Here is a 27488-nt window from a genome sequence, read left to right as displayed (position 1 = left end):
CAAGCCCTTAACCCCTGAATGTGACCACCTTTCTGTACGCTCTCCACCTGGCCCCATGAGCCCCTCCCACACTCGCTTCCTCAGGCTCAGAGCACACTTAGCTGTTTGCTGCCCTGACAATGCCTGGTATGGATACTTCCTCTCTGTAACACTTTTTTTTTTTTTTTTTTTTTGCGGTATGCGGGCCTCTCACTGTTGTGGCCTCTCCCGCTGCGGAGCACAGGCTCCAGACGCGCAGGCTCAGCGGCCATGGCTCACGGGCCCAGCCGCTCCGCGGCACGTGGGATCTTCCCAGACCGGGGCACGAACCCGTGTCCCCTGCATCGGCAGGCGGACTCTCAACCACTGCGCCGCCAGGGAAGCCCTGTGTATCATTTTGTCATGCTGTCCCATCATCTGGCATGCCTTTCCCACCCATCCCCTCCAGCTGAAATCCAACCCATTCTTCAAGGCCTGGCTTTAATGCCACCTCCTCCAAGGAACCTTCTGGGACTCTTCCTGCTAAAGGGAACCTCTCCAGACTTCAGACTCCAACTGGACTCTGTATGAGCCTCTGGAGTTGCGAGCCCAGTCAAGGGAGCACTTGGCTGCTCTGAACAAACGGGCATCCCTCCTGTGGCCCCAACACGTAGTCAGAGCTCTCCCTTAGATTCCTACATGCTCTGAGCTTACAGGGTCCCCCAGGGACCACGAAGCAGCTGGGAAGACTGAACTCAGAGAGTCAGAGTCTTGGCCAAGGTCACACAGCAGAGTAGCGTCCAAGAGAGGGCCGGGACCCAGTTTTTTTGGCTTCAAGTCCAAGGCTTATTCGTGGCACTGGATTTTCTCAGGCCATATTTGAATCTCCCTTACAACAGCTGCGGCCTTATGTCCACTTTCTCTGCAAAGGCCCTGGGCTAGCGTCCTGCAGCCCAGTAATATAAACAGAGTCCTAAGAGTTGAGTACTTTCTGGAGGTCTTTTGTCCAACAGGAATAATCTGAGGCATTGGGGATGGAGACAGGGACCTCGAGGGGTGCCCCCTACTACAACAGCCTCTAGATACACTGCCCTTGCCCCTGCCCCCTCTTGACTCATCTGGCTGTGTATGAATTTGCTTCCTTCCTCTCTCTTCAAGGCCAACTTCCCAGCTGCAGCCTGTCACATTCTGCCCAAGGCACCTCCCTCTTCCTCCATGCCTGAGCTGGGACCCTCCCCTTCTCCATCCATGTGGAGGAGGAACAGAGTTGAGAGGCTCACTCAGTCTGGGGAATTTATAACGGTGTCATGGGTGACCTCCAAAATAATCAACCCACCAGCCCCTTCCCAATATTTCACCAAACGCTGTCTCCTGGCACCTAGATGCAATATGGTCCCAGTTCTGAGCCTTCCCCCTCTCCAGCCTCAGTCTCCCCATCAGTTCCATGAATGACAGGGACTCATGGTGTCTAAGGAATCTGGAAGACCTCAGAGCTTCACCCCAGCCTGGGCTCCTGGGCTCTAACTTTAGAGCTCAGCCTGAATTGGGAAAAGGTTGGACGGGGGTGTTTGAGGAGGGGACCTTCACATCTAGCATCCTAGAACCAGGCATGGGCTGTGCCGGGCAATGTCAAGATTGACTACCTCTCCCCAGTTGTGCCCCCAGCTGCCCTAAAGATGGAGGGATAGAGCGCTCGGCTACCCCATCTGCAGCTTGTGAAGGTGAGGGCTTCCTGCTTTCCCATCCCCACTCCTCCACTCCTCTCCAGCCACTGCCTTGCAGAGAAATGAATCACATAGTTGACTGGGAGCCAAGCAGACCGACTCTACAAATGCTGCAGCCCAGAAAGCCGAGTGGAGGGAGGGCCTAGGGATTCCCCAGCATCCCTCGATGGGTCGAGGGAGTATGCAGAGGTGGAAAGGGGCCAGCCACAGAGCTTTGGATGACCTCAGATAAAGCCCTGACCCTCCCTGAGCCCCAGAACCACCATCTGTACAGAGGAACTGGGATTGTTTAATCCCAGCATTCTATTATCTTTGGCATTTTATGATCTATGGAATTTCCAGTCTAGAAACAGGGTGACGGGCAGCAGGGAGTGGGGAGTACTCCGAAAGCCTGAGAGGGATGTCAGGAGAGTCATTCCCTCACTTGTGGAATTTCAGAGCTGGTAGGAACTTTGGATGGAAATGCCTTACCATGATCCAGTGTTTTACAGATGTGGAAACTGAGGCCCAGAATAGGGAAGGGACTTGCCTAAGGTCACACAGCTTCTTGGGGGAAATGCTCTTGACTCCCAGACTAGAACCCATCGGCAACCATTTGCTCAGCACCTTCTGCACACAGGGTACTCTGCTAGGCATTGGGTGAAAAAGAAAAGTCAACAGCGCCTGTCTCTGGCCCAGAGAGGCTCAGTTGAGTTGACTGGAAAAATTAGCACAACAGGTAGTTTAAGAGTCAGACTGTCTGCTGCTGTGGAGTCAGACTGTCCGGGTTCCATCCTGGCTCTGGCATTTACTCTGTGTTTGAACTTATCGAAAGCAACTGAACACTTCTGAGCCTCAGTTTCCTCACTTGTAAAATGGGGATAGTATTGGAACTTACTTATCGGGAAGGCTGGGAAGATGGGATGAGATCCTGCATACGCCACCCAGGTGACAGAGTTCAGTGGCCAGTGTGAGCTTTTACAAGGGACCCATGCCAGCCAGAGGGGCAGTTAAGTGCCGCAGGAGCGCCAGGAAGGAGGTGATCATCAGAAAAGGAGGCGGCATCTGATCTGAGCTATGGATGGAGGAGGAATTTGCCAAGGAGGACATGCCGGGTCAAGAGGACAGTCCAAACAAAGGCACAGAGGCTAGGGGCTCAGGAGGAGTTTGGAGGCTCAGGCAGACTGCTACGTCCAGGGGCCTCATCCTGGTCCCAGGCTACAAGGTCCCTTGGCCAGCATTGTCCATGATACCTCTGTGGTCCCCAGCTCTGGGCAAGTGCCCCATGGAGACTCCAAAGCCAGGAGGAAATGCCACTTCAGACAGCAGATTCCAGAGCCCTGGGCCCAGGGAGCACAGGGCCAGGGCTGGAGGGAACTAGGGCTCGAGTAATTGCATAACCAGAACCATCCTCTGGGCTCAGAGCTAAAAATATGCCCCAGGCAGCTATCTCTGCCAGGGCCTCGCCAGGCCCCCAGCGTGGGAAAGGCTGATTCAGCCTGGGCACAGATGCCAGGCGCCATGGGTCTGAGCCCTCTTGGGAAAACGACAGATTTCTCTCCAAGAGGACCCCTAAGAGTCCCAGTATTATATGGTTAAGAGCCTGGGTTCCAGTCCTAGCTCTTCCATTTCCTAGTAATTCGGTTTTCTCATCCCTAAAATGAGAGTGGTCACACTGGCCCATGGGGGTCCTGGAAGGAGAGAGGATCAAAATAAGACAGCATTAAGTGACATGCCAGGCATAACAGACCGGAGCTGCTTTTCACTCCGAGGTTCCGGCTAGCTCCTACCAGCCACCAAAGCCCTGCCAAGCCATTCTCCAGACTCTGGTTGAACCTCTCAGCATGGGAAGCTCACCCCATCCCTGGCACGGCCCATCTGGTTGCCTATGTCAGCATCGCTACCCCAGGTTGTCCCAGCAGAGATGGGAAGATGGATGCAAGTGTCAGGCTCTCCCAAGTCAGCTTTTTTCCTGGACAAACACTAAAGCCCATCAGCTGAGGGGATGGGCAGAAACCCCTTCTCCACTCCAGGCTGCCAAGGGTGATACCCACAATAGACAGCATAGACTCTTCAAGAGGTTCTCACTGTCCCATGCCACGTCTGGCTACACAGTGCCCCCTAAGAGCCCTACGTCCACTCCAATGGACAAAGTGGAAAACGGGTGCCAGGCAGCATAAGGACACACAGCAAAGCTGAGACTTCAGGGGCGATGGGGTACAGGACACAGAGCCTACCAGAACTCAAAAGGACAGCGCGTGATCACTTACCCGAGGACCCCGTGCACCAGGAGGTCCAGGGAGCCCAGGCAGCCCAGGGGGACCCTGAATAAAAAGCAAGAAGACAGCATCAGTGCCCAGTGGCAGAAGAGAATGGAATCACGTAGTCATTCAACAAACCTATCCAGAGCTCTGGGCATGGAAACCCTATGGTTGAGAAGAGGGATCCCTTGAGGTACCTACCTGAGGAATGCATGCTCTTTGGGGTTTTCAGGCCGTTGCAGCTGCTGTTTCTTGGTCTTTGAAGCGCTCATCTTTTATTACTCAACTAACTTAGGGTGTCGCCTCCTCCAGGAAGCCTTCCCTGATCCCTCCCCTAAGTTGGGCCAAGCCCTCTCTTTCCCTCTGCTTTAAAGGCCACTGTACTATATTTGGGGAATTATCTGCTTAGAAGCCCGTTGCTCCCACTAGACCATGGTCTTCTCAAAGGAACTAGTGGGATATGAGTCATCTCTCTCTCCCCAAGGCTCAGCAAGAGATCTCAGAGTTCAGCCAAGTTATCTGCAGAGCCTCAGCAGAGAAGGGACTTGTCCAAGGTCACACCAGCATCTCTGCACCACGGAGCGGCAGTGTAGCATCAAGGGTGTAAGCAAAGACTGCTACATCAGACAGGCCTGGGTTCAAATCCCAGTGCTACCACCTACCAGCTGGGTTTGGGCAAGTTCCTTAACCAGCCTGTGCCTATAAAATGCAGTAATAATGCCCTCCTCATTGGATTATCGCGAGGATGAAATGAGATGGTAAACATATAACACAATGCCTAGTATGCAATCGTCAGTCAAATGTTGCACCTATTCCAGTGGTCACAGCCGGGTCCAACCTTCATCACCACGCCCTGAGAACGCGTAACAGCCCGCTCACTTGTCTCCCTGCCTCCGCCCTCTCCCCCCTCCAGTCTTCCTCCACACAGCCTGGTTCACCTTCCCAAGGCATTTCCCCTGCTCAACAACATTCAATGGCTCCCCATTTCCCACATAAGACGGGCCTAACCCCGCATCGTGGCATTCAGGGAGCACCTGTCTGGCCTCACCTCTCTTCCCTTCCCATAGGAAGCAAGTCAGCCCAGCAGACTTACTAAACCGCAGTCTGACCTTTGTTCAAATCCTAGTCCTGCCACTTAATAGCTGGAGACTTGGTGCAAGGCCTTCAGCCTGAGTCTCCACAGTTCTCCTTTACCACAGCTACTGCCCTGTCTACCCCAAAGGAGTGAATGAGGATTAACTAAGTGCCTGATGTAAAGAACTGAACACAGCCTTCAAAGGAAGCCAGGCTTTCAAGGATGTGTGAGGCCTGGGGAATTCATTTGTTTCAAATAACCATCAACGAGATTCCAGGTTTCCTGCCCAGAGTTAAAATCAGTGTTGAAAACCCAGTATGATTTGGCTGGTAATTAATCCAGATCTCACGCTGGGCAGCCTTGATTCACAGTTCTGGTCTGTGAACACCACGTGCTTGCTTGTCCATAAATAAAAATCAGAAGAGAGATCCAGACAGGCAGATATGGGTACCAAGGCCCCGGGGTCACTGGAAAGAGCCCCGGCCGGAGGGAGGGAGGCTCTGCGTGACCTAGTGCAAGTCCTGGCCATCTGAGCCTCCAGGTACCTCTGGCCAAACTGGCAGCAGGCAGCATTCCTTCCATCCAGAGCCCAGGGGCGGGGTGGACAGTTTCTAGTCTTTTATCTACCTCTGGGGGTTGGAGATTCAGGGCCAGCCTACTCTCTGCTCCTCCCTGGGAAGTAGTAGAATGCAGTATAAGACAGGGGCCTGGGTCCACACTGGGCGCCCTCACTTACTAGCTGTGTGGCTTTGGGCCAGCTCCCTCCAGCCTCCAAGGCTTCATTCCTTAACTGTAAAATGAGGCTGTACCAGCACCTAGCTGACAGGTAATCTGTAAAAAGTGCAAATCCTAGTGCCTGGTACACAGTTAACGCCCAGAAAGTTAGTGCTGTTTCTGTTAAGCAAGCTGCTGGAAACTCCCCAACTCAAAATTTTAAGTCACCTTCCCCAGCATCTGTTTGGGGGAGAGCAAAGGTTTCCCCTCCTAGAAGGTCCTCCTCGGCCCTATTCTTCCAGGTGACCCAGAATCAAGGGGAAGTGCGGGGTGCTGAGGCCAAGCGTTACTGCAGGTACCTTTATCATGACTGAACCCTCTTCACGGATGAGAAACCACAGAGAGGCTCAGAGAGGCAAAGTGATTTGCTCAAGGCCACACAGCTAACAGGTAGGGCCTGGATTCAACCAAGGATCATTTGACTGGTTCTCTTATCCTGGGCAGCTTCCTCACAGGCAATCTCGGCCAGGTGCGTCGTGACCAGGTGCGCAACCTTGGGTAAGTCCCTTCCCCTGTGTGGGCATCTGTGAAATGACCATCCCAGAACCTTCCCAACACTGGCGTTCCCTGAATTTCTGTGGTGATGTCCTCCTCTAGGTTTTCCAGTGGGAGAGAAACGGTGAGATCACGTCCGTCTCCCAGAGAAGGTGGCCAAGGCCCGGAGGGGTGAAAGATGGTGCAGGGCTCCAGGGAGAGGCAGTCTCCGTGGGGTGTAGCTCCCCGGTGGGCCCTGGGACAGCCACCACTGCAGTGGCCTGGACACACCCTCTTGGCATCCAGCCTGGATTCTGACCTCATCCTTGATATCTGCAAAACAGACTCTAAGTGCCAGGCAGGACCCACGGCCCCGCCTGGTGATGTCAGTTCACAGCTGGACTCCTTGACATGGCAGCCCAGCAGCCCAGCTGCGGCCCCAGGCAGGCCTGACCCTCCCACACGCAGTGAGGCTGGGTGCCCCCTGCCCTTCTCGCTTGATCCGAGACCCTGCCTGCTCACCGTGCAGTGGAAAAACGCTGCCATTTCTTTCCAGGGCCCGAAGCCTGAGCGGGTGACTCCGGGATGATTCACAAGGCCAGGGTGGGATTTTTCCACTCCACGCTGCAAACAACGGGGCCTCTGAGAGGGCCTGGAGCTGAGGGGGAGGGGAGCGGGGGCTGCAGGCCTGTCTGGGGGAGGTGGACGAGGCCTGGGCTCGGGGCTCACGCAAACAGAGCCATGGAAACAACCAGGCAGCCGCTCTGGGCTTCCCCCAAGGGTCCTGGCCTCCAACAGTCAGGCCTAGGGGAACCCCATCCCCCGGAACAAGTCCACCCTTGTGTCCAGCTGCAATAGCCCGCCTGCCAAGCCTTGCAGAAGGAAGTAAGTCCTGGCTGGCATGGCCCCTGGCAGCAGGCAAGGAGAGGTTTCGCAGGCCTGGGATCTGGGAGACCTGAGTCCAGTCCTGAGTGAGCTGCTAACAGCCAGGTGACCCTGAGCAATGACCTTTCATTCTCTGGGTCTCTGCTCAGTGCCTGCTGCCTGGTGGGGGAGGCAGGAGATCTCAAAAGGCCCTCCCATCTCTAACCATCTGAGCTCACGATTATTCCCAAGGTTAGCCCAAAGGGCACTGAGCTTTCCCCAGTCTCTGTCCTAGGGAAGGGCCTACTGGGACAGGCCTTGAGCAGATTACTTCATCTCCCTATGCCTCTGGGTCTCAGTTTTCCCAGCTGTAAAATAGGAATACAATACCCCCTTTTTTTTTTCCCCAAGATAATGTATGCGCGTGCTGGTTATTCTCCATTTGCTCCCCAGATCCATTCTGTGCCCTGGGAAGCTGACCTCTACAGGCTGCACTGCCAGGCTTTCCCGCTCTCTGCTTCTGGCTGAGTTTGGTCAACGGGAGACCCCAGCAAGAAACTTCTTCTTCCAGTAGAAGGAGAGGGCGGGTGGGCTATTTCTCTCCCTGCTCCCTCCTTGCTGTGCTATAGTTTGGTCCCAGCTCCTGTTCGAGACCCCTGTTCATGCTTTAACTCTCACTGGCTTCTAGCAACACCTTCCCCTCCCCTTGTAATTCACGTTGGACCCCATGTGCTTCTCCAGCCCCTGTTGATTCCTTTGATGATGCCAACACCTCTGTAAATAATGCCTTCCTTAAACTCTCCTCGATTACCCTGTTCTCTGCCTGGGGTCACAGGACACAGCACACAAACTGCTTAGCACAGAGCCTGGCACGCAGCAGGAGCTCAAAAATCATATGCAAAGACAAAGCAAAATGCCCCTCCGTTCTCTTGGATTCTAGATGATACCAGTGTAAGGGGTGAATTGCTCAAGATCTAGCCCTGATTCCTAACTGCCAACGGCATGAAGGCCCTCCTGTGCCAGAACCTCTTGGTTCTCTTAGGGCAACAATGCCCCTACCTCAACCATTTGCACATCAACAATCAGCCACACACATCCACTGGAACCCATATTCTAAAGCTGGGTGCTTTACGCCTCTCATCTCAGACAACCCACACAACTTTGGAAAGGTAGGTGGTACCATACCCTTGTTTTACAGAGGCCAAAAACTGAGGTTCAGAGAGGTTAAGTGACTTACCAAAGGTCACACAGCACCTAGCACCTAGAAGGCACTCATTCAACATTTGTTGAAAGAATGAAAAGATGGCTGGATAAGGGAATGGTTCAAACCCAGGTCATTCCAAATCCAAAGTCTGTGTGCTCTTGCACTACAAGCGCCTCCTTACTGCACCGGCAGCAAAGATCTGTGTAACCTCAAAGAGCCTGGCCTGCGTGTCAGGACAACCTGTTTTCCGTAAGGATCAAATTCCTTCATTCATCTCCCAGATAGTCATGGAGCATCTGCTGTGGGCCAGGCGCTCGGCCGGGTCTCCCCGAGGTAACGCTTGGAAAAAGTGCAAGGGTGTGCAAATGCCAGCAGCCTGATCGTGAATAAATAAGGCCTTGACTCGCCTCCTCCTGGGCGTGGGGCTTCTGTGCAGCTTCTGTGCAGCCTCTGTGAACCACAGCTTCCCCGCCCCTAGTCACCCGGGGCCAAGCTCAGCTTTTCCATGTTCCCCCTGCTCCTGGGGCTCCCACAGAGCTCCCTCCCGCAGTGCTACAACTCCTGGCAGGCCTGGGCCCACAGCTCTGTCTCAGCCTCTGCCAGTCTGTCCCGTGCCCCTCGAGAACCATGCAGAACTGGCCAGACACAGCCTTGAACAACCCTCTCAGGCTCTGAAAGGTCCTGCAGTCATTTCTAAGAAGGGAGCTCTCCCAACACTGGGTCATAGCGGGGAGACAGCCCCAGGGAGAGGAAAGAAGTTCCCCAAATCACCCAGCAAATCGAAAACTCCAAGGCAGCCCTGGAGATTCCTCAACCGGCTTCCTCACAGGAGTTGGGAGCTATTACCGTCTGCAGAAACCAAAGCTTAGAGTGGGTCGGGACCGCAGAGCTAGTAAGGAGTGGAGCCAGGATTTAAACCCAGGTCTGCGTGTGCCCAGACTGGGGACAATTAAGCCCCATGTCCCGGGCAGCACAGCTTCTGCTCTGCTGGGGTTAGATCCTGAATGTATCTGAGGGTTTGGGGCGGGGATAAGAGAAAACAGAAGAAACACGAGTTCTTGTCACTGCTGTTCAAAGATGCCACCTCAATGAATAATTTCTGATATCTGGTGAAATATAAATGACCAGTTCGCCACCAGTTTGCCACAGCGGACTGGACAAAGCTTCTAGAAGCTTCTTGGTTCCTACTGGAGTGAGACTAGGTTCCGAGCCGGGGGGAGGGTGGGATTAGGGGACAGCACGGGACATGAGGCAGCATGGCACCCGGGCACACTGATGTCTTCCCTCTTGCCCTCATCTGTTCTGGGCTGGAGAAGGAGGAAGAGCCATGGTCCTCACTGAAGCTGCATCCCAGCTCCTCCTGCAAGAACATGCTGCGTGCCCTTGGCCAAGTCTTTTGTCTCCCCAACCCTGGTCCTCTTATCTGTAGAGGAGGGGTTAGTGCACACATCCTACCCGTCTGGATCAGTTTCTACAAGGTCCTAAAGGGAGATGCCACGTGTGTGGAAGTAACTCATGAACGTGATAGGTACAGAAACAGAAGATTTTTTAGACATTGAACTCTTCACTTGAGACCAAGGACAGGGCCTGACACAGCGCTGAAGCCCTCAGCCTCTCAGCCCTGAGTCCTAGGGTCTCAGAGCAGACACTTGGGGTGGGGGGGGGGGGCGGCGGGGACTGGAATCTGCTGATCTTGGAGTCTGGAGCTGGGGCGTACACTTCAGCTCTGCCTCCCACGTGCTGTGTGGCTTCTGAGCGAATCCTGGCCCTTTCTGGACACAGTGCCTAGGCTCCTTACCCGCCCAATGATGAGGGTGAACTGAATGGTCCCTGAGCACCCATCCCCTGAACAGGTCAACTCCAGCACCTTCTTTGATAAGGGGCGAAGTTCAAGACCAGATCTGGCGGGAGGCCTCACTTCCTGCTGACCCACATCACCAAAGCCCAGGAGGCTCAGGCACCCGAAAGGCCCAGTGGCAGAGTCTACACCCTGAAAGCCTGCTGCTGCTCCAGTTCTGCTGGCTTGGACACGGCCTCCCTCATTCCACGTCACACACAGCCTTGGGGGACAGGGTTGGCCTCCTCCACTCGGCGGGGGGACCTTTCACCCCCTTTGACCTCACAGCCAGTGAGGCCAACCCCTCCACAGCTTGGGAAGCTGAGCTATCACAGGCCAAAGGTACCTGGTGCCCGAGTACGACTGGGTAGCCTGGAGGGGTGAAAAGGGTTTCTCCTGCTTCGCTCAGCTCCCCACTCCATACCCTGCCAAGTTCAGAGCACGGGACTTGAGCAGAATGTTGACATAATTGCAAAGCAATGCATACAATTTCCGTAAGTTCTACAATATGGTTATAATAAAAACGGGCTCTCGGTCCCCTTGGAGACAGGCTGAATAAATATTATTCCTAATGATTATTAAAACTCATTAAGTGTGTTTGTAAGGCCTGGGAATTCCCAGTATCTGCCACTGTCTCCACATTGTGGGGAGCCTAACCCCAAGCACGGAGCCTGGTGGGCGATCCGGCCCCGGGAAGGAGGAACCCACACGGTGGTCATCTCCAAGGAAGGAGAACAGAGCAGAGGCCCGAGCTTTCTGGAAACTCCATCTTATCATTCCCCACCCGGAGGAATTGGCCTCCAGCTGCAGAAAGGTCGCTGCCCCTGGAGACAGTCCCAGGCATGCCGGAGGCATCGACCCTGAGACCGTTTCCTGCACGTGGAAGGTTCTTTCTCTCTTCCTTGACCCTCCTCACCCCGAACTCCTCTACCAGGGGCCACACATCAAATGTCTACAGGAGCCAGGCAGGTAACAGAAACAAGATGAAAGGACTGGATTTGAAGGCCAAGCGGGAGACGTGTGGACAGGCACACACAGGAGGGGGCCTGTCCTGTCTAAAGCAGCAGCCCTGACACAGCCGCAGCCCACGGGCCACTGCATCTCTCCCTCTTCCAAGAAAAGCCGGTCACCCAGTCTTTTAGAAGAAATCTCTCACATTTAAAAAAATATTAATAACTTATTAAACATTTTTAAATAATGCTGCACGTGCAAAAGAAAACACACTCAGCCCTACCCGTGTGCGACCTTCGCCTGAAACTCGCAGACAAGCTGGTGAGCTGGAGGAACCCTGTTCCAGGGCTCAGGCCTTTGGGGACTGCGTAACCTGGGGCCAGTCAGTTCGTGGTTTTCCTTAAGCCGCTCAACCTTTACAGTGAGGCTAGCAAAGAGGGACTTGGGGCCTGGGTTAACCAAAGCCCAGGGTTTGCTCTTACCTGGAGAGGGCCACCCGACCCAAGTCCACCCCAGGGGATCACACATCTGGGGCAGGATGTGCAGTCATGAATACAGCCGAGGTGGAGGCATGGGGGACCCGGGTTGGAGTCAAGGCCCTGCCTGTAAGCAGCTCCCTGCTCTAAGCTGCTTCACTTCCTCTGCCCTGAACAGGAGCAACTGCCTACCTGCCCCAGTCACCCGCTCAAGCTCCAGGCAGCAGGCACACCCCACCCAGTCTTACCGGTAAACCACAGTCTCCCTTGGGCCCCGGAGGTCCCATCAGCAGCAGGAAAGGTGTGGGTCCCACCAGGTGGAAGAACGAAGAGCCAGTGCTCATGGGCTGGGGGCTGGAGGACAGGAATGGCGCCGGGGCCAGCACCGGGGCCGGGGTGGTCTGCTGGCTGGGCCGCAGCTGCCTGGGGCTCGGCCCAGTTGTCGGATGGTTAACTGGGACATCCCTGGCTGCCTTCCCAGGTCTGAGAGGGACGGCCTTCCAGGGGCTGCTCTTGGATCTGACTTTCTTTGCGGCTTCTGGTCCAGTGGGTTTCTTGCTTCCAGTGGGGGCTGAACCAGGAGCGAGGGTGGGAGGCATCGCTGTGGCCTGGGGCCGAGCAGTCCTGGAAGCCCTAGGACTGGGGGCAGGTGATGGGGGCAGGCCGGGGGGTCGGGGAGGTGTGTGCGTGTTGGTGCGGGCAGGGGCTAGCTCACTGACATGACTGCTCGTCTTGGCCTCCGCCTGGACCACTGGGGGAAAAGACCTCTTAGAGGAGCTGGCAGCAGGAGGTAGGGGCCGGGTGCTGGGTGCTGGCTGTCTGGGCGTCACAGGGTTCCTCTGGATAGGCTTCACTGTGGGACAGGAGACCCTGTCAGGAGCTGGGTGGGAGGTGGGTAGCACCGGCTTCTTGGTTGGGGGCGCTGCCTTTGTGAAGGAAGGCGGAGCTGCCTTCCGGGTGGGGCGGGGACTTTTGACAGGGGCCATCGAAGGAGAAGGGGCCGAAGGCTTGGTGGGGTGACTTTTGGGGATTTTGGTGGCTGTGCTCTTCTGCAGTAGCTGGACAGGCCTGGTGGAGCTGGCGGGAGAGGCTGGGGGCACGGGAGACAGCCCTTCACTGGCTGACAGCCTGGCAGGTGGCCGGAGGGTCCGGGCTGGGCCTCTACCCCTGAAGGGCTGGTGCGGGCCTGTGCTGTTAGTCCTTAGGGGCTTGGCGGGCACGGCAGGCATCACAGTCACCCTGGGCCCCCTGCCTGCTGGCCGTGACGCCCAGGCTGGCGTGGCAGTGGTCAGGTTCTCCAGGCCCAGCAGGGCAAGGTCGGTCTGGAAGGTGAGGGGTGTGCCAGAGCCTCGGGGGAGGAAGGGTCCCAGCTGGGGCCGGTACGTGTCAGCCTGTCCACACTGCTTTCTCAGGTGGGTACAGTAATTGTGAGCGACCTGCGTCACGGGGTAGATACTGAACTGACACAGGGCACCTTCAAACTGGACTGCGTGTGGGCTCATCTTCCCAAAAAGGAACACGCCCTCAGGGTCAAGTGCTGGGTCCCTGTGGAACGGCAGCGGGACAGGCACCCGGTGCTGCCCGCAGGCCGTCACCAGGGTGACGGTGCGGCCGCGGAGCTCCAGGGCCAGGTGATGCCAGTGCCCGTCGTGCACGTCGAGGTCGAAGGCCACGGAGCGCCGGGGCCCCAGGTGGACGACTGTCTTGCCGGGGAGGAACTGCAGGCCCAGCTGCAGCTTGTGCTTCCGGCTGCGGACGGCGAAGAGGAAGGCATGGTTCACCCGGTGGGAGCAGAGGCTCAGCACCAGTGCCAACTCTGTGCCCAGGGCGGCAGGGACGACGGCAGCCGTGGGGGCCTGGAGCCGGGCCCGCTGCGTAAAGATGAATCCTGACTGGAACGGAATGACCCCTGGGGGCGGGGGGCTCCGGCCGCCCGCTGCCTTCGTCCAGCTGAGGCCCAGCTTTTGGAGGACGTCCACATCTGGAGAGGGAGGGCAGAGGGGGAGAGGACACAGTCAGGGCCTGCTTCCGGCTGCACAGACGGTGAGGACAGTCCACCCACTGCTACCTGCTGCCCCATGGCTGTGGCTGACAGCACAGAGTTGGAAGCAATCCCTCGTCTGGCTACGTGATCCTGCATATGCAGACCGTCCTCCACTTATGATACAGTTACGTCCCGATAAAGCCAAGGTAAGTTGAAAACATCCTAAGTCAAAAATGCATTTAATACACCTAACCTACGGAACATCACGGCTTAGCCCAGCCTACCTTAAACAGGCTCGGAACACTTACATTAGCCTACAGTTGGGCTAAATCATCTCACACAAAGCCTGCTTTATAACAAAGTGCTGAATATCTCACATAATTTATTGAATACTAGAAGCGAGAAACAGAATGGTTGTACTGGTTCAGAATGGTTTAAGTGTATTGGTTGTTTCCCCTCGTGGTCTCGTGGCTGATTGCGAGCTGTGGCTGCCGCTGCCCAGCATCACAAGAGAGAGTATCATACTGCATATCGCTGGCCTGGGGAAGGATCAAAATCAAAAACTCGAAGTACGGTTTCACTTTTGTACCATCATCAACTCAAAAAATCATAAAATCGAAACATCGTAAGTTAGGGACCATCTGTAGCGGCTAAAAACACAGACTCTGGAGCCAAACTTCCTGAGTTCAAATCCCATGACTTACTAGCCTTGTGACTTCAGTGCCTCGGTTTTCCCATCTTTTAAATGGGGTAATAGTAATACCAAACTCAGAAGGACGTTGTGAAGATTAAATGAGAATGCACTTGGAAAAAAATGCCTGGCACAAAATAAGCACTTTTGAAGGGGAGCTATTAATATTAAACATCATGATAATCACCAAATGCTAGAACTAAGGGTATAAGAGCCTGCCCACCATGGTTTGTTTCCCCTTCTCTCTTCCTTGAAAGCCATATCCTCCAGGAAGCTGGCCCATAAGTGAGGGAACGACAGGAATGTTCATGTCACCAGAGCTTGGGAAGGCTGTCCAGGGGACCTGACTAGTTTCACCATCGTTTTCACCCAGTCTCCTTCCCACCCCCGAAGTCTCCTCAGGCTGGAGCAGACTGGGGGAGCTGCTGTCTACACAGAAGGCAGAGGACATTTCCAATGACTCCCTTCCTCCCTGTGTGGCCTTGGACAGAGCAGAGGAAGTAATCAAGGCATCCCTGCAAACTCTGTCCTCTGGCGAAGCGTCTGGACATGGGACCGTGGTCTGGCCAGGTCACATCCGCCTGGTAATTATGCCGACTGGGCTTGCCAGAGCAAAAGGAGGGCTTCCAGGAAAGGTTTCCTGACCTTGCCTCTCGTCGGGTCATTCGACCTCCCCCAGTTGGCTGAGCTGCCAGGGTCTGCAGAAGCCTGCTCAGGAGCTCCATCTCAGCAGGAAAGGAGAGGCTGCCTCCGGAACTGGGTTCTGGGAAAGGTCCTCAGGCCCCCACCTCTGAGCTCAGCATCCTAACCCCTGAGTGTGGAATGCTCTCTCCCTCATCGCCTGGAGCAAGAGGGGGGTGCACGGGGCTGAATGCAACCAGCTCTTAGTAGACCCTAGGTCAACCACTGTGAGATGGACAGGTGGATGGACAGAGAGAGAAATGGGCTGGAAAAAGCTGAGAACCCGAGTGCTGGTAACATGGCAGCATAATGGTAGCAGGCTCTGGAGTCAGAAGGCTGGACTTCAGAGCCAGACAAGACCACCTGTGAGTCCAGACCCTGAGCCTCAGTTCTCTCTGCTGTAAAACGAGGCTGCAAAGAGTGCCTACCTCATCGAGGTGTTGGGAGATGAAACGGAGGTCTTCCTTATTATCTATCCTCACCCACCCCTGCATCAGGTACCTCTGGCCAAGTCTATTCCTGCCCCCCAGGCCTCAGTTCCCCTGCCTGAAAGACAAGGGAAACCAGACCTGGAGGTGGCCACAAAGTGCTAAGAATGTTCTAAGAACTCCGTAGCTGTGGGCTGCTGTTTCACGTTGGCTTGAAGACTCTTATTCTTCCCTAGGACCCGAGGGCCTTCACTTCCCTTCAAATTTCTCCTTTCTCCCACCTGTCTGTCCCCAAGTCCTAAGGTAAAATAAACCACACTGTTTAAGGACTGTGAGTAGTAGCATACTTTATACGTTTAATCACTGAAAGCCTCTTACTATCGTAAGATACTTCTCACTATAAACAACTTAAAAGGGAGGAGCCACTTGTAATGACAGAAAGTCACTGCTCCCTGTCCCACCTCGGCAGCCCCTGAGAGGCTCTCAGGCCTGCACACATCTCTCCCTGCACCCTGCAACTTACAGCCGCTTGCGCTCCCTCAGGGAAGATGACAACCGGCCGGGCCAGGTGGCACCGAGGAGGTTTCCCTTATCATCCTCTCCAGATGGGTTTTGTTTTTGTTTTTGTTTTTTTTTGCTGCATTGGGTCTTCGTTGCTGCACACGGGCTTTCTCTAGTTGTGGCGAGCGGGGGCTACTCTTAGTTGTGGTGCGCGGGCTTCTCATTGCGGTGGCTTCTCTTGCTGCGGAGCATGGGCTCTAGGGCACGCGGGCTTCAGTAGCTGTGGCGCATGGGCTCAGTAGTTGTGGCTCACGGGCTCTAGAGCGCAGGCTCAGTAGCTGTGGCGCAAGGGCTTAGTCGCTCCGCGGCATGTGGGATCTTCCCGGACCAGGGCTCAAACACGTGTCCCCTGCATTGGCAGGAGGATTCTTAACCACTGCGCCACCAGGGAAGCCCTCCACGTGGGTTTTTAAGCTGACACCAGGCAGTCTCCAGGCCTCCCCTGCACACTACCTGCAGCTCAGGGGCCAAGTCCCCAACTCTGCTACCTGGAACTGACAGAGGTGGTCACTGCTAAGCCTCTGGGAGCCTCTGACCACTGTGGGCTCCACGGGGATAGAGAAGGGCCGCTCTTGCCCAAACTTGTCAGGTAGTATATAATTAACAATAAGAAGAAGAACTAACATTTATTGAGCACTTACTATGTGCTTTACATGGGTTCTCTCTCTCTATTCTCTCAATCATTTATACAGCGGGTACTGTTGATTATCCCCATTTTACAGAGGAGGGTCAGAAAACTGAGCGATAGTAACTTGCCCAAGGTCACACAGCTTATAATAAAAGGCCCAGCTGGCCCCCGGGTCTTTGTCCTTCCTTCGTCACTACGCTATCCTATCCTGCGCTGGAGCCCCTAGACTGGTTGGAAGGCAGGGTGGAGACACATCCAGAATCCCATCAGGGGAGAGGAGCTGGGGCACAGGGGAATGAATTCAGCCCAAAACCAAGATGGAGGGACCCGGCCAGCTGGCCACAGCAAGATCCCTTTATTACGTAAACCGGGCTCCACACTGCTCCAGCCTCTCCTCACCACCCCCCTAGTGCCTGACTCAGGACTCTGGACAGCTGTTCACCTACTCTGTGGGGGAAAGAGCAAGCTCGGAAAATATGACATTTGCACAAAATGTTGCTGGGCAGCAGGAGTCTCTTCCGGGCACAGCCCTCCCCTTCCAGGGGCCCAATCCCTGCCCGGTGGCCAGGTCAGGCCACAGGGGCTCTGGGAGTGCCCGGCCGCCTGCCCGTGCTGGGCGGGCGTGGAGGAGGGGGAGGGGCTGCTATTTTAAGTGGCATTGTGGCCGCTTGACAAACAGATGTGGGAGACGTCAGTTTCCGTGGGCAGTGGTGTAGCCAGCCTCCCGCTGCCTGGGCCCTCTGGACAGCTCCTCAGGGACAGCTGGAAAGAGCGGCCGGCATCTCACGGGAAGGGGAGGGCGGATCACAGGCGTGGGCAGTGATGGCGGTGGCCTTCGTGCCTCTGGTCAGCACTTCTTGGGGGTACCCATTGGACAGAGGGACAACTGCAGCTTACTGACCCAAAGTAACTTACATTCTGCCCTGGAGAGGAACAAAAGCATCACCTGTCCACATTTCTGCACTGAGCCCTTTCTACCCTTCACAAAACATCCAACATGATTCTCTCAAGCCCAGAGAGAAATTTGCCAATGACTGGCTCCATTCTACTGATGAGAAAGTCGAGGCACTGAGTTCCAATTAGGGGAACTGATGTCTCCTACCCCTGCGTTCTCAGATCCCTTCTGTCCTCCTTTGTCTCCCCCTGGACAAAGAGAAGAGAGAATTACCTTCAGGAGCTCCTTGGGTGGAAGCCAGGTGACAGGCAAGGGAGACTAAGATCCAGGTGAAGAGAAACCCCCTAGAGACCAGGAGACACAAGCAGATGTGACATCAGCTTCCACCTCTCACGTCCAGGTCCAGGTCCAGCCAGGGAGTTGGGAGTGGATCACCCAGCCCCAGTCCCACCCCAGTCCCGCCCAGGGGAGGCAGGAAGCGAGGCACAGGCTTCAGGGCTCTGTCGGACCAGCCCACGCTCCCGGGGGTCCAGGCACAGCCTCTTGGGGTAGGACCTGCTTACACAGTACGAATACAACCTCGCTTTCCACAGATCAATAAACCAAGGTCACCGGGCGGAAACTAGTAGGCAGGAAGCCCTGCCCTGGGCCGTCAGGAGACCCAGGGTCCAGCTCAAAATCTGCCGCTGACTCACTGGGCAATGAGGGAACAGCCCCTGCCGCACCCCGTCTCTGGGCCTCAGTCTCTCCATCTGTCCTGTGGCCTCAAGATCTTGAGGCCCAGCGGGCAGCAGAGCCAGGGCTGAAAGGTCAGTGGGAAGACCAGGCTGCTCTGCTTAGATGACGGGTAAACTTTGCAAAGGGCAGGAAAGATGAGAAGTCAATCTCGACTCACGGCGGAGGGCGGGAGAAGACCCCTTAGCCAGGACCAGTGTGTGCTAAGGAATCTGCCTCCTGGCTTCATGCTGATAGGAAATGGGAGAGAGTGAAGGAGAGAAGGGGAGACGACGGGGAGTCAGGCCCCCACGGGTGCAGACCTGGCCCCATTGCTTACCAGCTGTATGACCCTGGATGAGTCCCTCCGCCTCCCTGAGCCTGTCTCCTCCTCTGCAACTCGGCTGACACTCCCTATCTCGCAAGTCAGGCGTGAGGATTAAATGAGCTCATGCATGTCAAGGGCTCGGCCTGTTGCCAGCCACCAAAGTGCTTCTTATTCTTAGACCAACCCTGCTGTCCCTGCACTCTGGGGCCCGGAAGGGTTAATGCTCTGCTCAGGGGATCCTGCCAAGATGGGCAGAGGCAGTGATCCGATCTCACCTTCCTGTGGGAGCAGCCACTGGCGACACCCGAAGCCACCAGGGCATCTGATCCCGAGGCAGGCAAAGGGGAGGGCGGCACGTGGCCAGAGTCGGCCAGCTAGGATGCAGGCAGAGAGAGCCCCGACAGGCGGGTGGTGAGGGCAAAGGCTGGGACACGTGGGCCCAGGATCCATTTCCAAGAGAAAGCCTAGGATGATGTGCTTCTGGGGAATCACGTAATCCAGGAAACCCATCTGCCAGGGTGGATGTCTGGAGTCCCGGGTTCTTCCCAGCTCCCTGGGAGCCTTGGAAAACACCCTCTGATTTAATACCAAGTACTCCAATTTAATTGCAATTAGGATCGATGGTAATCCTGACCTGGACACTGTGGAAGACACTGATGGTTCCCACAGCCACCCCCCTTTCTGCTAGTTCAGGGAGACCTGAACTTCAGAGGATACTGGATGAATCTGGATACGTCTAAGCCCACTCTGGGAATCTGCCATGCTAATGACTGGCTTAGGCGTGCATATGTGACCCAAATGTGGCCAATGAGGTGTGAGGGATGCCTGTCAGGGCCTCTAAGAAAGAATTTCAAAGGGACATGGAAAAGGTTTTCCTCTGGCCTGTGCATGTTGTTGAGTGAGGACCTGCTGCTGCAGCCATTTTGTGCACATGGGGTAACAAGGCGCACGAGCATGTGAGGACGACAGCATGGAAAAACAGTGGGTGTCTGATGACACTTGAGATGCTGAATTGGCCAACCCTATTACTGCTTTTCCTTTGGGCCTCTTGATATGGGAGGTAATAACTCCCCTCATTGTTTAAGCGTTGTTCAATTGAGAGTTAGAGCGTAAGGTGAACTAGCTCAAACAGCACTCAGACGCTGACGGTCCCTTGAAAGCCTTCTCCCGCTTCTGGGCCTTTGCACATGCTAATCTGAAGTGCTCTAGACACTACTCTTTTGCCTGGTCAGTTTCCACTCATGTGTTAGATTCTAGCCTTGGTGTCATTTCCCAGAACCTGCCGCACATACGTCACCAGGTATCCCATGTATGGTCATTGTCTATTTCTCTGTTTCCCTTTCTAGCCCAAGTCCCTGCAGGGCAGGGACCACATCTGTCTTGTTCACTCTTGTTTTCCCAGCACCTGGCAGGCATGTAGTAAGTGTTCAGAGTATTTTTGCAGAAGGAATGAATGTTACCTGGTATTACAGGACTCTGGACTTCACAAAGTATCTTCCCAAAGCTTTAACTCCAGCAGGCCCACCCCACCTCTGACATTTTCCAGGGATGCTTCTAGATAATCCTTGCTCCCTCCTCATCCTCTCCAATCTGCTGCCACTGCTGTGAGAATGCCTTTTACACAAGGCCTGTCCTCCCTGCCTCCATGGGCCTCACCTCCAGCGCATCACTAGCAATCACTAAAGGTCAGTGCCTAGCGGCCCTGGTCTTGTCTCGGGAGAAGGGTAGAGGCTGACCCTTCTGGCATGACCTGCCCGCTTGAAGCAAATTGGCAGACACATCAGCTGTGATGAACAGTAATAGGCAGCTTTGTTTGATTTGACAAAAACTGAGGCCTAGGGACGGTAGGTGCTTCCTCAAGGTCACCATGGGAAGACTCTGGGGACACAGCTCTTCAGTACTATTTCCCACACCCGCCAAGTAGCTACTCAGGAAACTGGGGCCAGATGTAGTGGGGAAGAGCCATCTCCTACATCCCAGTCTTGGTAGTTCCAAAGCACAGCTGCATAGCAAAGGCTCGGAGAAGTCTGCGATAAGGAAATTCACTGCACTTTCCGTCGATCAGCAGTGCCTGAACTTGAGGACCAGGGAACTCATTTTTCCTGAGAACGCCTCCTCAGAAGACACCGCCCCTAGCTCTCCAGTGTTCCTGCAACCTTACTAGTCTCTGTTCCATTTCCTTCCGGTCTCCTCTCTTCCCAGCCCTTTCCAGGCACCAGCTCTCACTCCTTGAGTCTCTCCCTGTGTCGTCACATCCACCCTTCTTAGGACGCTCCCCAAGCTGATGAAGAGAGGCCAGGTGGAGAGGAGAAGGTGCAAGAACGACGCACATCCTTCTCGGTCAGTTTTTCCTGCTGGGGTTATGCCAAGGTGACCACCCTCTAGAGAATAAGAGGACGTATTGGGGGCAATATCTGTCATCCCTAAAGGTCGGGAGAAAGAAGACTCACAGGGGAGATGGGATCGGAATCTTCTCTTCAATTAAGCTTCCTAACACCGCGGTTTCTGACTCGAGAATTTCGGCCCTGAAAAGGCCTATTACAAAAATATTTGTCTCCCTTTCATTCACCTCAACAAATGCAACTGACCCTCTCAGACCTGGATTCTGTGTGCACCTGACCCAGAAACTGCCGAAGTATAGCACGGGAGTATAGAGGCCAGACTCTAGTCCCAGCCCCTCTTTATAGAGATGGGCCACTGAGGCCCAGAGAGGGGAAGTGACTTGCCCAAAGCCACACAGCAATGTCAGTGACCCACATCATCTGACTCCACCACCTAGAAGACAGTCCTTTTCGCTTGACTCGTCTCCCGTGGAGAAGAAATCGGAGACTTACAGGGACTTCCTACTTGCCAGACACCAGAGTCCCAGCCTTCACCAACAGGAACAGAGATGCAGCCTGGGGAGCCAACAGCCATCTAAGTAAGCTCCAGGCCTGGAAAGTTGGCTCCCAGAGGGAGGCCCTGCCGATTCATTTGCTCCCGTTCCAATCCTGTTTAGGCTACTGCTAATAACGTTTAGTGCCTGCACTGGCTCAGAGCTTTGTTCTTCCAGACTTCTGTTTTCACCGCTGACTCGTGGGCCTTGGCTGGGCGAAGCCAGGGCTCCAGAATGTCGGGAAGACCAGAGCTCAGCGGCCAGAGACGGCAGAAGGCGGCCGAAACGGGAGCCACGAGTTAGGGAGCCTGACCTTGAGGACACAGCCTGGCCACACGGCCCTCCAAGAAGGGAACCCAGGTGTCCCTTTCTCCTGCAAAAAGCCCTCTGCCAATGCACCTAGCGTGGTTACTCCTGGACCACGAGGCCAGCCAGAGCCTGCAGCTGGTGTGCATGGTTTTTCCTCTTTCCTTGTTACCTGAGAACATACAGGCGCTCAGAGACCCACACAATTTGAACATCCACTGTGAGCTCAGAGCTGAGACCCAGGGCACAGAAACACAAGGAAAGCAGCCCCGTGGTCTCTGGGCTTAGCTGTTACCCCATGGAGTAAGCTGGGAAGGATGCAGCCAGAGGACCACAGGAAACAGAAGGGGGACAAACCTGTCCCACCTGCCTCCATGGATTGGCCAGGCCCCACGTGCCCAGACAGCCACGCCCAGGCTTTCTTCACACCTTACACCTCGTCCATGGGAACACAGACAGGGCATCTGTCTGGATAGGATGCGGCCCAGAATTTTCCAGTTGTTTCCCACATCCATTCAAGATGAAGTGAATAATGATATATAAGTAACAGCTGCCATTTATTGAGCACTTACTACATGCCAGGCCCCGTCCTAAAAGCCTTTTACAAGCACAGGCCCACTAATACTCACAAACACCCTTCTGGCTGGGAATGAGGATGCCCGTTTGGGGGGATGAGAAAAAGGAGAAGCAGAAAGACAAGGTGCCTGCCCCAGCTCACAGGGCAGAGGCAGGATTCGCACGGCTTGACTGAAGTACCCTCTCTGCCCGTGGGTGTGAGTTTATGTTTTGCTTCCATTTCCGCCATCAACTGAAATGGCATTTTCGTGTGCCAGGCAGGTTGTGGGGTATCCAGAGGGTCCCTGAACACAGAGAGGGAGGAAGAGCCTATGCCAATAAAGTAATGGGCGGAGTGTGCTCGGGGAGGGACAGACCGTGGGTCACATTTGGAAGGCAAGCCCCCTCCAGTGCGGCATCAGGGCTGCTGATGGCTGTTGAGCTGAGCCTTGCGGATGGCAGGCTTATGGAAGCACGAGGGAGGAGGAGTGTTCTGAGTACAGGGAGGAAGGGGAAGGAAAGAGAGGCCAGGGATGCTCCCTAACGGTGTCATGGAAGCTGGGCTGGGAGCAAAGCTAGGAGGCACGCAGCGGGCCAGAGGGCGCAGGGTTTGGGGCACTGCAGTGGTTGGGGAGGCAGGGGCTGGGCCGCAGTGTCACTGCCCACTTGCCTAAAGCTTGGGCCCCACTGTGGGGCGCTTGCCTGGTACCACTTTTCTACCCAACCGCTGGCATCTGCCCTGGCACAGGGTCTTCTGGAGAAAATGAGTCAGCAGTGTGCTTACTGGTGCTGTGTGTGTGTGTGTGTGTGTGTGTGTGTGTGTGTGTGTGTGTGTGTGTGTGGCGGTGAGGGGCGGGGGAATCTCAGCCAGCCCACTTTTTCCAAGACATGGGAAAGAGAGGGGGAGGCATCACCCCCCTGATTCCAGCGCAGAGGGGGCAGGGCATGGTGGCCAAGGGCGGAGCTACAGCCCTGACCAGCGTCTTGGGAATGTCCTCCGGTCCTGGGGGCAGGACGGACAGGGAGCAAGTTCTGCGCTTCTCTGGGCCGTAAGCAGGAGCCACAGTCCACAGGGCCCTGAGGGGCTGCTCCCATCCTGCCCACTGCCACACACACCCACACGCGGTGACTCCCTCCGGCACATGCTCACTCCTTTACAACTCCTACTCCACAGGCTGGGAATCAGAGCCTCTGGGTCCCAGCCCCTCCTTGGAGATTCCCTGCCCCTCTCTGGCCCTGAGTCTCACATCTGTGCAACGAGGGGTTCGAATTAGTCATCTCCCAGGGCCCTTTATGCCCTGACATGCTGGCTCTCACTTTTTCCTCTCTCACACGCAGGACAGGCATTGAGGACCACCGCCCGCCCCTCCCCAAGCAGGGAAGCACTGAGACACACAGACCCAAACAGACTGACACACATGCGGAGATTTCCAGAAACAGGGGACGTGCAAAGACACACAGACACTGAGACAGCAGCAGAAGCCGAGACCCGCAGCCCTAGAAATTTGCAGACAAGTTTCCCGAGAACCGACAGAAACGGAGACTTACAGGCTCGGGACCTGTGGACACGGACACTGGAACACACCGAGACAGTCAGAAATGGAGATCCCCCCCTCCCCCAAGCATCCAAAAAGCCCCCTTCCGCCCCCCCCGCGCCCGCCCGCCGCTCCAGGCGCCACCCCCACCCCCCAATCCCGATTCCCGGGGCTGGCTCTGCATGGGACCCTCCCCAGCTCGGCCCCCGACCCAAGGCGATCGGGCAGCCGCGCCAGGCAGGGAAGGGCGGGCAGCGCTCTCGCCAACCCTCGCCGGGCCGGGGGCGCTGCCCGCTTTAACCCTTGGCGGCCCGCCTCGCAGGGGTGAAGGAAGGAGCAGGAAGCTGACGTTCCGCTGGAAGCGTCCCGCGCGGCGGGGAACCCCCGCCTCCGGAGCCGCAAGAAGCTGGGGAGGGGGCGTCCCCGAGCCGGTACTCACCTCCCGCGCGCCGCCGCCGCCGCCGCTGTGCCTCGGGCCCCCCGCGCCGATCCCGCTCCCATGGCGGGCCCCTACTTCATGCTCCCGAGCCCGGGGGGCAAGTGTGGGCGCGCCCCATGGGGCCGCCAGCCCCCCGCCCCGCCGCGCCAGGCGGGCTCAGAGCGCTCGGCCCCCACGCCCCCAGCGCAGCCCCGCTCCCAGGGGCGCCCGAGCAGGCAGGCAGCGCGGCCGGGGCTCCGCGGGCGCCCGCGCCAGGCCCATGGTCCCAGGAGTCCCGGCGCCGCGCTCGCCCCTGCCTCGCTCTTCTCTGCTTCCACCGAAAAGGAAGAAGAAGCAGGGGAAAAAAAACAAAATTCAAACTTTTGGAGGCGGGCTGCTGGCGGTCCCCGGAGGCAGAGCAAGGCCGGGCGAGGGCGCGCGGAGGGCGGTGGAAGCTGCCTCCCCGCCGGCCTGGGGGAGGAGAGGAAAAGGAAGGATTTGGGGGAAATGAAGGCGATTTAAAGTCTCGGCCCGCGGTGGCTCTCCACCTTCTCTCCTCCCCGCGCCGGGCCGCCCTCTGCTGCCCCCTGCTGCCCCCTGCCGGCCGCAGCCGGGGACACAGCCTCCGCGGGCCCACGACTGTCCCGCTGAGACACTCCACGCCCCCAGCCCCCCCTGTAAAGATGGGGAAACTGAGATTCACAGAGAGGAAAGAGTTGGCCAAGACTGTACAGCAGGATGACCACAGTTCGGAGATTCGGGACCTCTAGATCGTGAGACTGGGGGTCCCCGAGCTGGGGGCAAAGATAGAGGGGGAAAGGGACAGATACTATTGCTGAAAGGAACCCGGAGTTCCAGGGACAGATCTGGGACTAGGACTTAGTGTCCAGACTCTCATGAAAACAACAACCAGTGTTCTACCACACACATACACACACCTATTTTCCTCCCAGATTCAGGGCGCCCTGGAGGACAGACTTTCCTGGGCACGTAGTGGGTGCGTTTGTTCAATGTTGGTCACCTCTCTCCCTCCTCTCCACGCAGTAAGAAATGGGAGCTTAACCTACCTCCTCACCCCAGAGTAGACCAAAGGCTCCCTCAGATCCCACTAGGGAGCGCAGAACTGCACACCTTGATGCCGCCACAAACACCTGGCAAATTCGCACACCCACAACCCCAGTTCGAGCCCTGGCATCAGAATCCCCCTCCGCCTCCACTTCCACGACTTGTTCCCTGGTGCATACACACATTCCCACACATATCTACACTTGCTCCAAACTCAGACACACACTCACACTCACTCACATGCAGGCACAGCCACGCACTCCTCCTGGGCTCACACAAACACACCCTGGGGTGTCTGGACTCTGGCGCACACCCGGACTCCACACACGCAGACGCATGCACATGAGTGCTTACACGCGCACAAATGCATACTAGTTTAGCCTAGCCAGATCCTCCCAGCGCACACACCCGCGTGCACACCTCTCATACACATCTTCACGTGCACACGTAACAGCCCAAGTGCACACACTCACGCGCGCTACCCCCACTTGCACACAGGTTTCCGCTAGTGCCCATCGCACGCGGGCACAAACACACTCACTCCTCGCACGTGCACCCCCTCCCCACACGCGCGCACCTTTACGCATACACACACCCGTACCCCCAGCGCTCCAGGAGCCCCGGGCCACTTACTGGGTCCCTAGATGCGAGGCTGGACGGTCGGTCCTTCCTCGGGCGCCTAACGGCATTTGTATTCATGGGTCCCCGCAGCCCCGGGCGCGGGCGCAGGAGCGGGGGCGGGGGGGCGGGGTCCCCTTCCCTAAACTGGGCGCGGGCGCTCGGAGCGCAGCGGCACCGGGAGGGGCATGGGCGCGCCGGGCTGCGCCACCCGCCCGGTCCGCCTGCGCTCGAACTTCAGCCGCTCTGCGTCCTCGGACTCTGGCACGGGCTCCGGGCGCGGGGGGCGGTTCATAGGTGCAGGGGCCGCGGCGCCCGCCGGGCCTTTTGAAGTCTTCGCTGGGGGCGGGGAGGGGGCGCTGAAGGCGGCCTTTTAAACCGTAGCTGCACGCGGGCTCGGTCGAGCAAGGTGTCTGGTTTCAGCAACTTTAGGAAAAGTCCCAAGCCGAAGGGGGTGGGAGGGCCGACGCTCGAGCCAAGCAAGCCAGAAAAAGAAGCCGCGTAGCCGCGCGCTGCTTCCTGCAGGGGGCAGAGCACCGGTGACTGCCAGGAGGGAGGCCCAGCGCGGTGCTGGGGAACCCGCAGGCAGCTGGACGGCGCATGGAACCACCCCGGCACGTCCACGTTGAAGCTGCGCTCTTAACCTCCACCTGGCCGAGCCCCAGAAGTGCAGGAACACCCGAAAATCTGCACAAATTGTGCCTGTTTGTGCGTTCTTCTGGGGGAGAGGGGCCACCGGTTCTCCAGGTTTTCAGAAGCCCACGGCTCTTGAAGGCTGCGAACTCCCAGTCCGATAATCGTTGATGTATTTTGAGCTGCATCCCTTGCACTAGGGAGATCCTGCGTTTATTTACAATTTTGGTATTTTTGTTCATCGTGGATTTTGGGGGATATGTTTTTGACATTTTTAAGGTATTGCATTAAAATATTATGTATCTTGATCACTTAGAGGTTTTTTGCCCCCCCCCCCTTAAATGTAAAGCTCCATGACTAAGGGGTTTTGGCAGCCCCCAGGATTTTGCAGCTCACGTGCCTCCCCTGAGCCAGGTGTGGCACTGTTCTAAGTGCCACCGCTTACGGGAGGCCTGTTATCTCCATTTACAAATGAGAAAACTGAGATTCTGAAAGGTTAAGGAATTTGCCTGAGATCACTAAGCTGTTAGGTAGTGGAGGTGGGATTCGAACCCAGGTAGTCTGATTCCTGTCTTTGCAGCTGAGCATGATGATTTAAATCTTAGCCGCTAGAGGGTTCTGAGCAGATCCTTGCCAGCCTCTCCAACTTCATATTCTTCGCAGTGAGCTCCACTCTCTCTGATGCCTGGACCCAGGCTCTGGACAAGCTGGCGTATTTCAAGGTCTTGTCCATGCTGTCTCCTCCCAGGCTGTTCTCTCCCCGAAACCCCCTTTCTGCCTGTTCACAGACTCTCTGTCCTTTTAGGTGCAGCTCAAAGCTCTGCTCCACACCCGTATTGTAGCACACGTCACATGGTATTGTCATGGTCAGATCTAACTGTGTCCCCACACCCAGCATGGAGCCTGGGATACAATAGATGCTCAAACCATTAATAATTTAAATGAATTTCTTTAACTCTTACAGTGTGCAAACCCCTGTACAAAGCTGGGGGAAGA

General features: G+C 56.2%; 1 protein-coding gene across 3 annotated transcripts in view; it reads right to left on the bottom strand.

Annotated features, from left to right (window-relative positions):
- COL27A1 (collagen type XXVII alpha 1 chain) overlaps nt 1-24903 on the bottom strand; it is a 143756-nt gene extending 118853 nt beyond the window's left edge. For all 3 annotated transcript variants that reach the window (XM_079926902.1, XM_079926904.1, XM_079926903.1), the window contains exons 1-4: nt 24198-24903; nt 17719-17789; nt 11826-13558; nt 3932-3985 (exon numbers count right to left, since the gene is read on the bottom strand). In XM_079926902.1, coding sequence (XP_079783028.1) covers nt 3932-3985; nt 11826-13558; nt 17719-17789; nt 24198-24259 — 1920 coding nt within the window. In that variant the 5' untranslated portion in view covers nt 24260-24903. The remainder of the gene's footprint in view (nt 1-3931; nt 3986-11825; nt 13559-17718; nt 17790-24197) is intronic.
- Between the last annotated feature and the right edge of the window lie 2585 nt (nt 24904-27488).

This window comes from Stenella coeruleoalba (assembly GCF_951394435.1).
Source record: "Stenella coeruleoalba genome assembly, chromosome: 7".
Taxonomy (NCBI): Eukaryota; Metazoa; Chordata; class Mammalia; order Artiodactyla; family Delphinidae; genus Stenella; species Stenella coeruleoalba.
The sequence above is the reverse complement of the archived record's forward strand: the minus strand, read 5'-3'. Positions and strand labels throughout refer to the sequence as shown.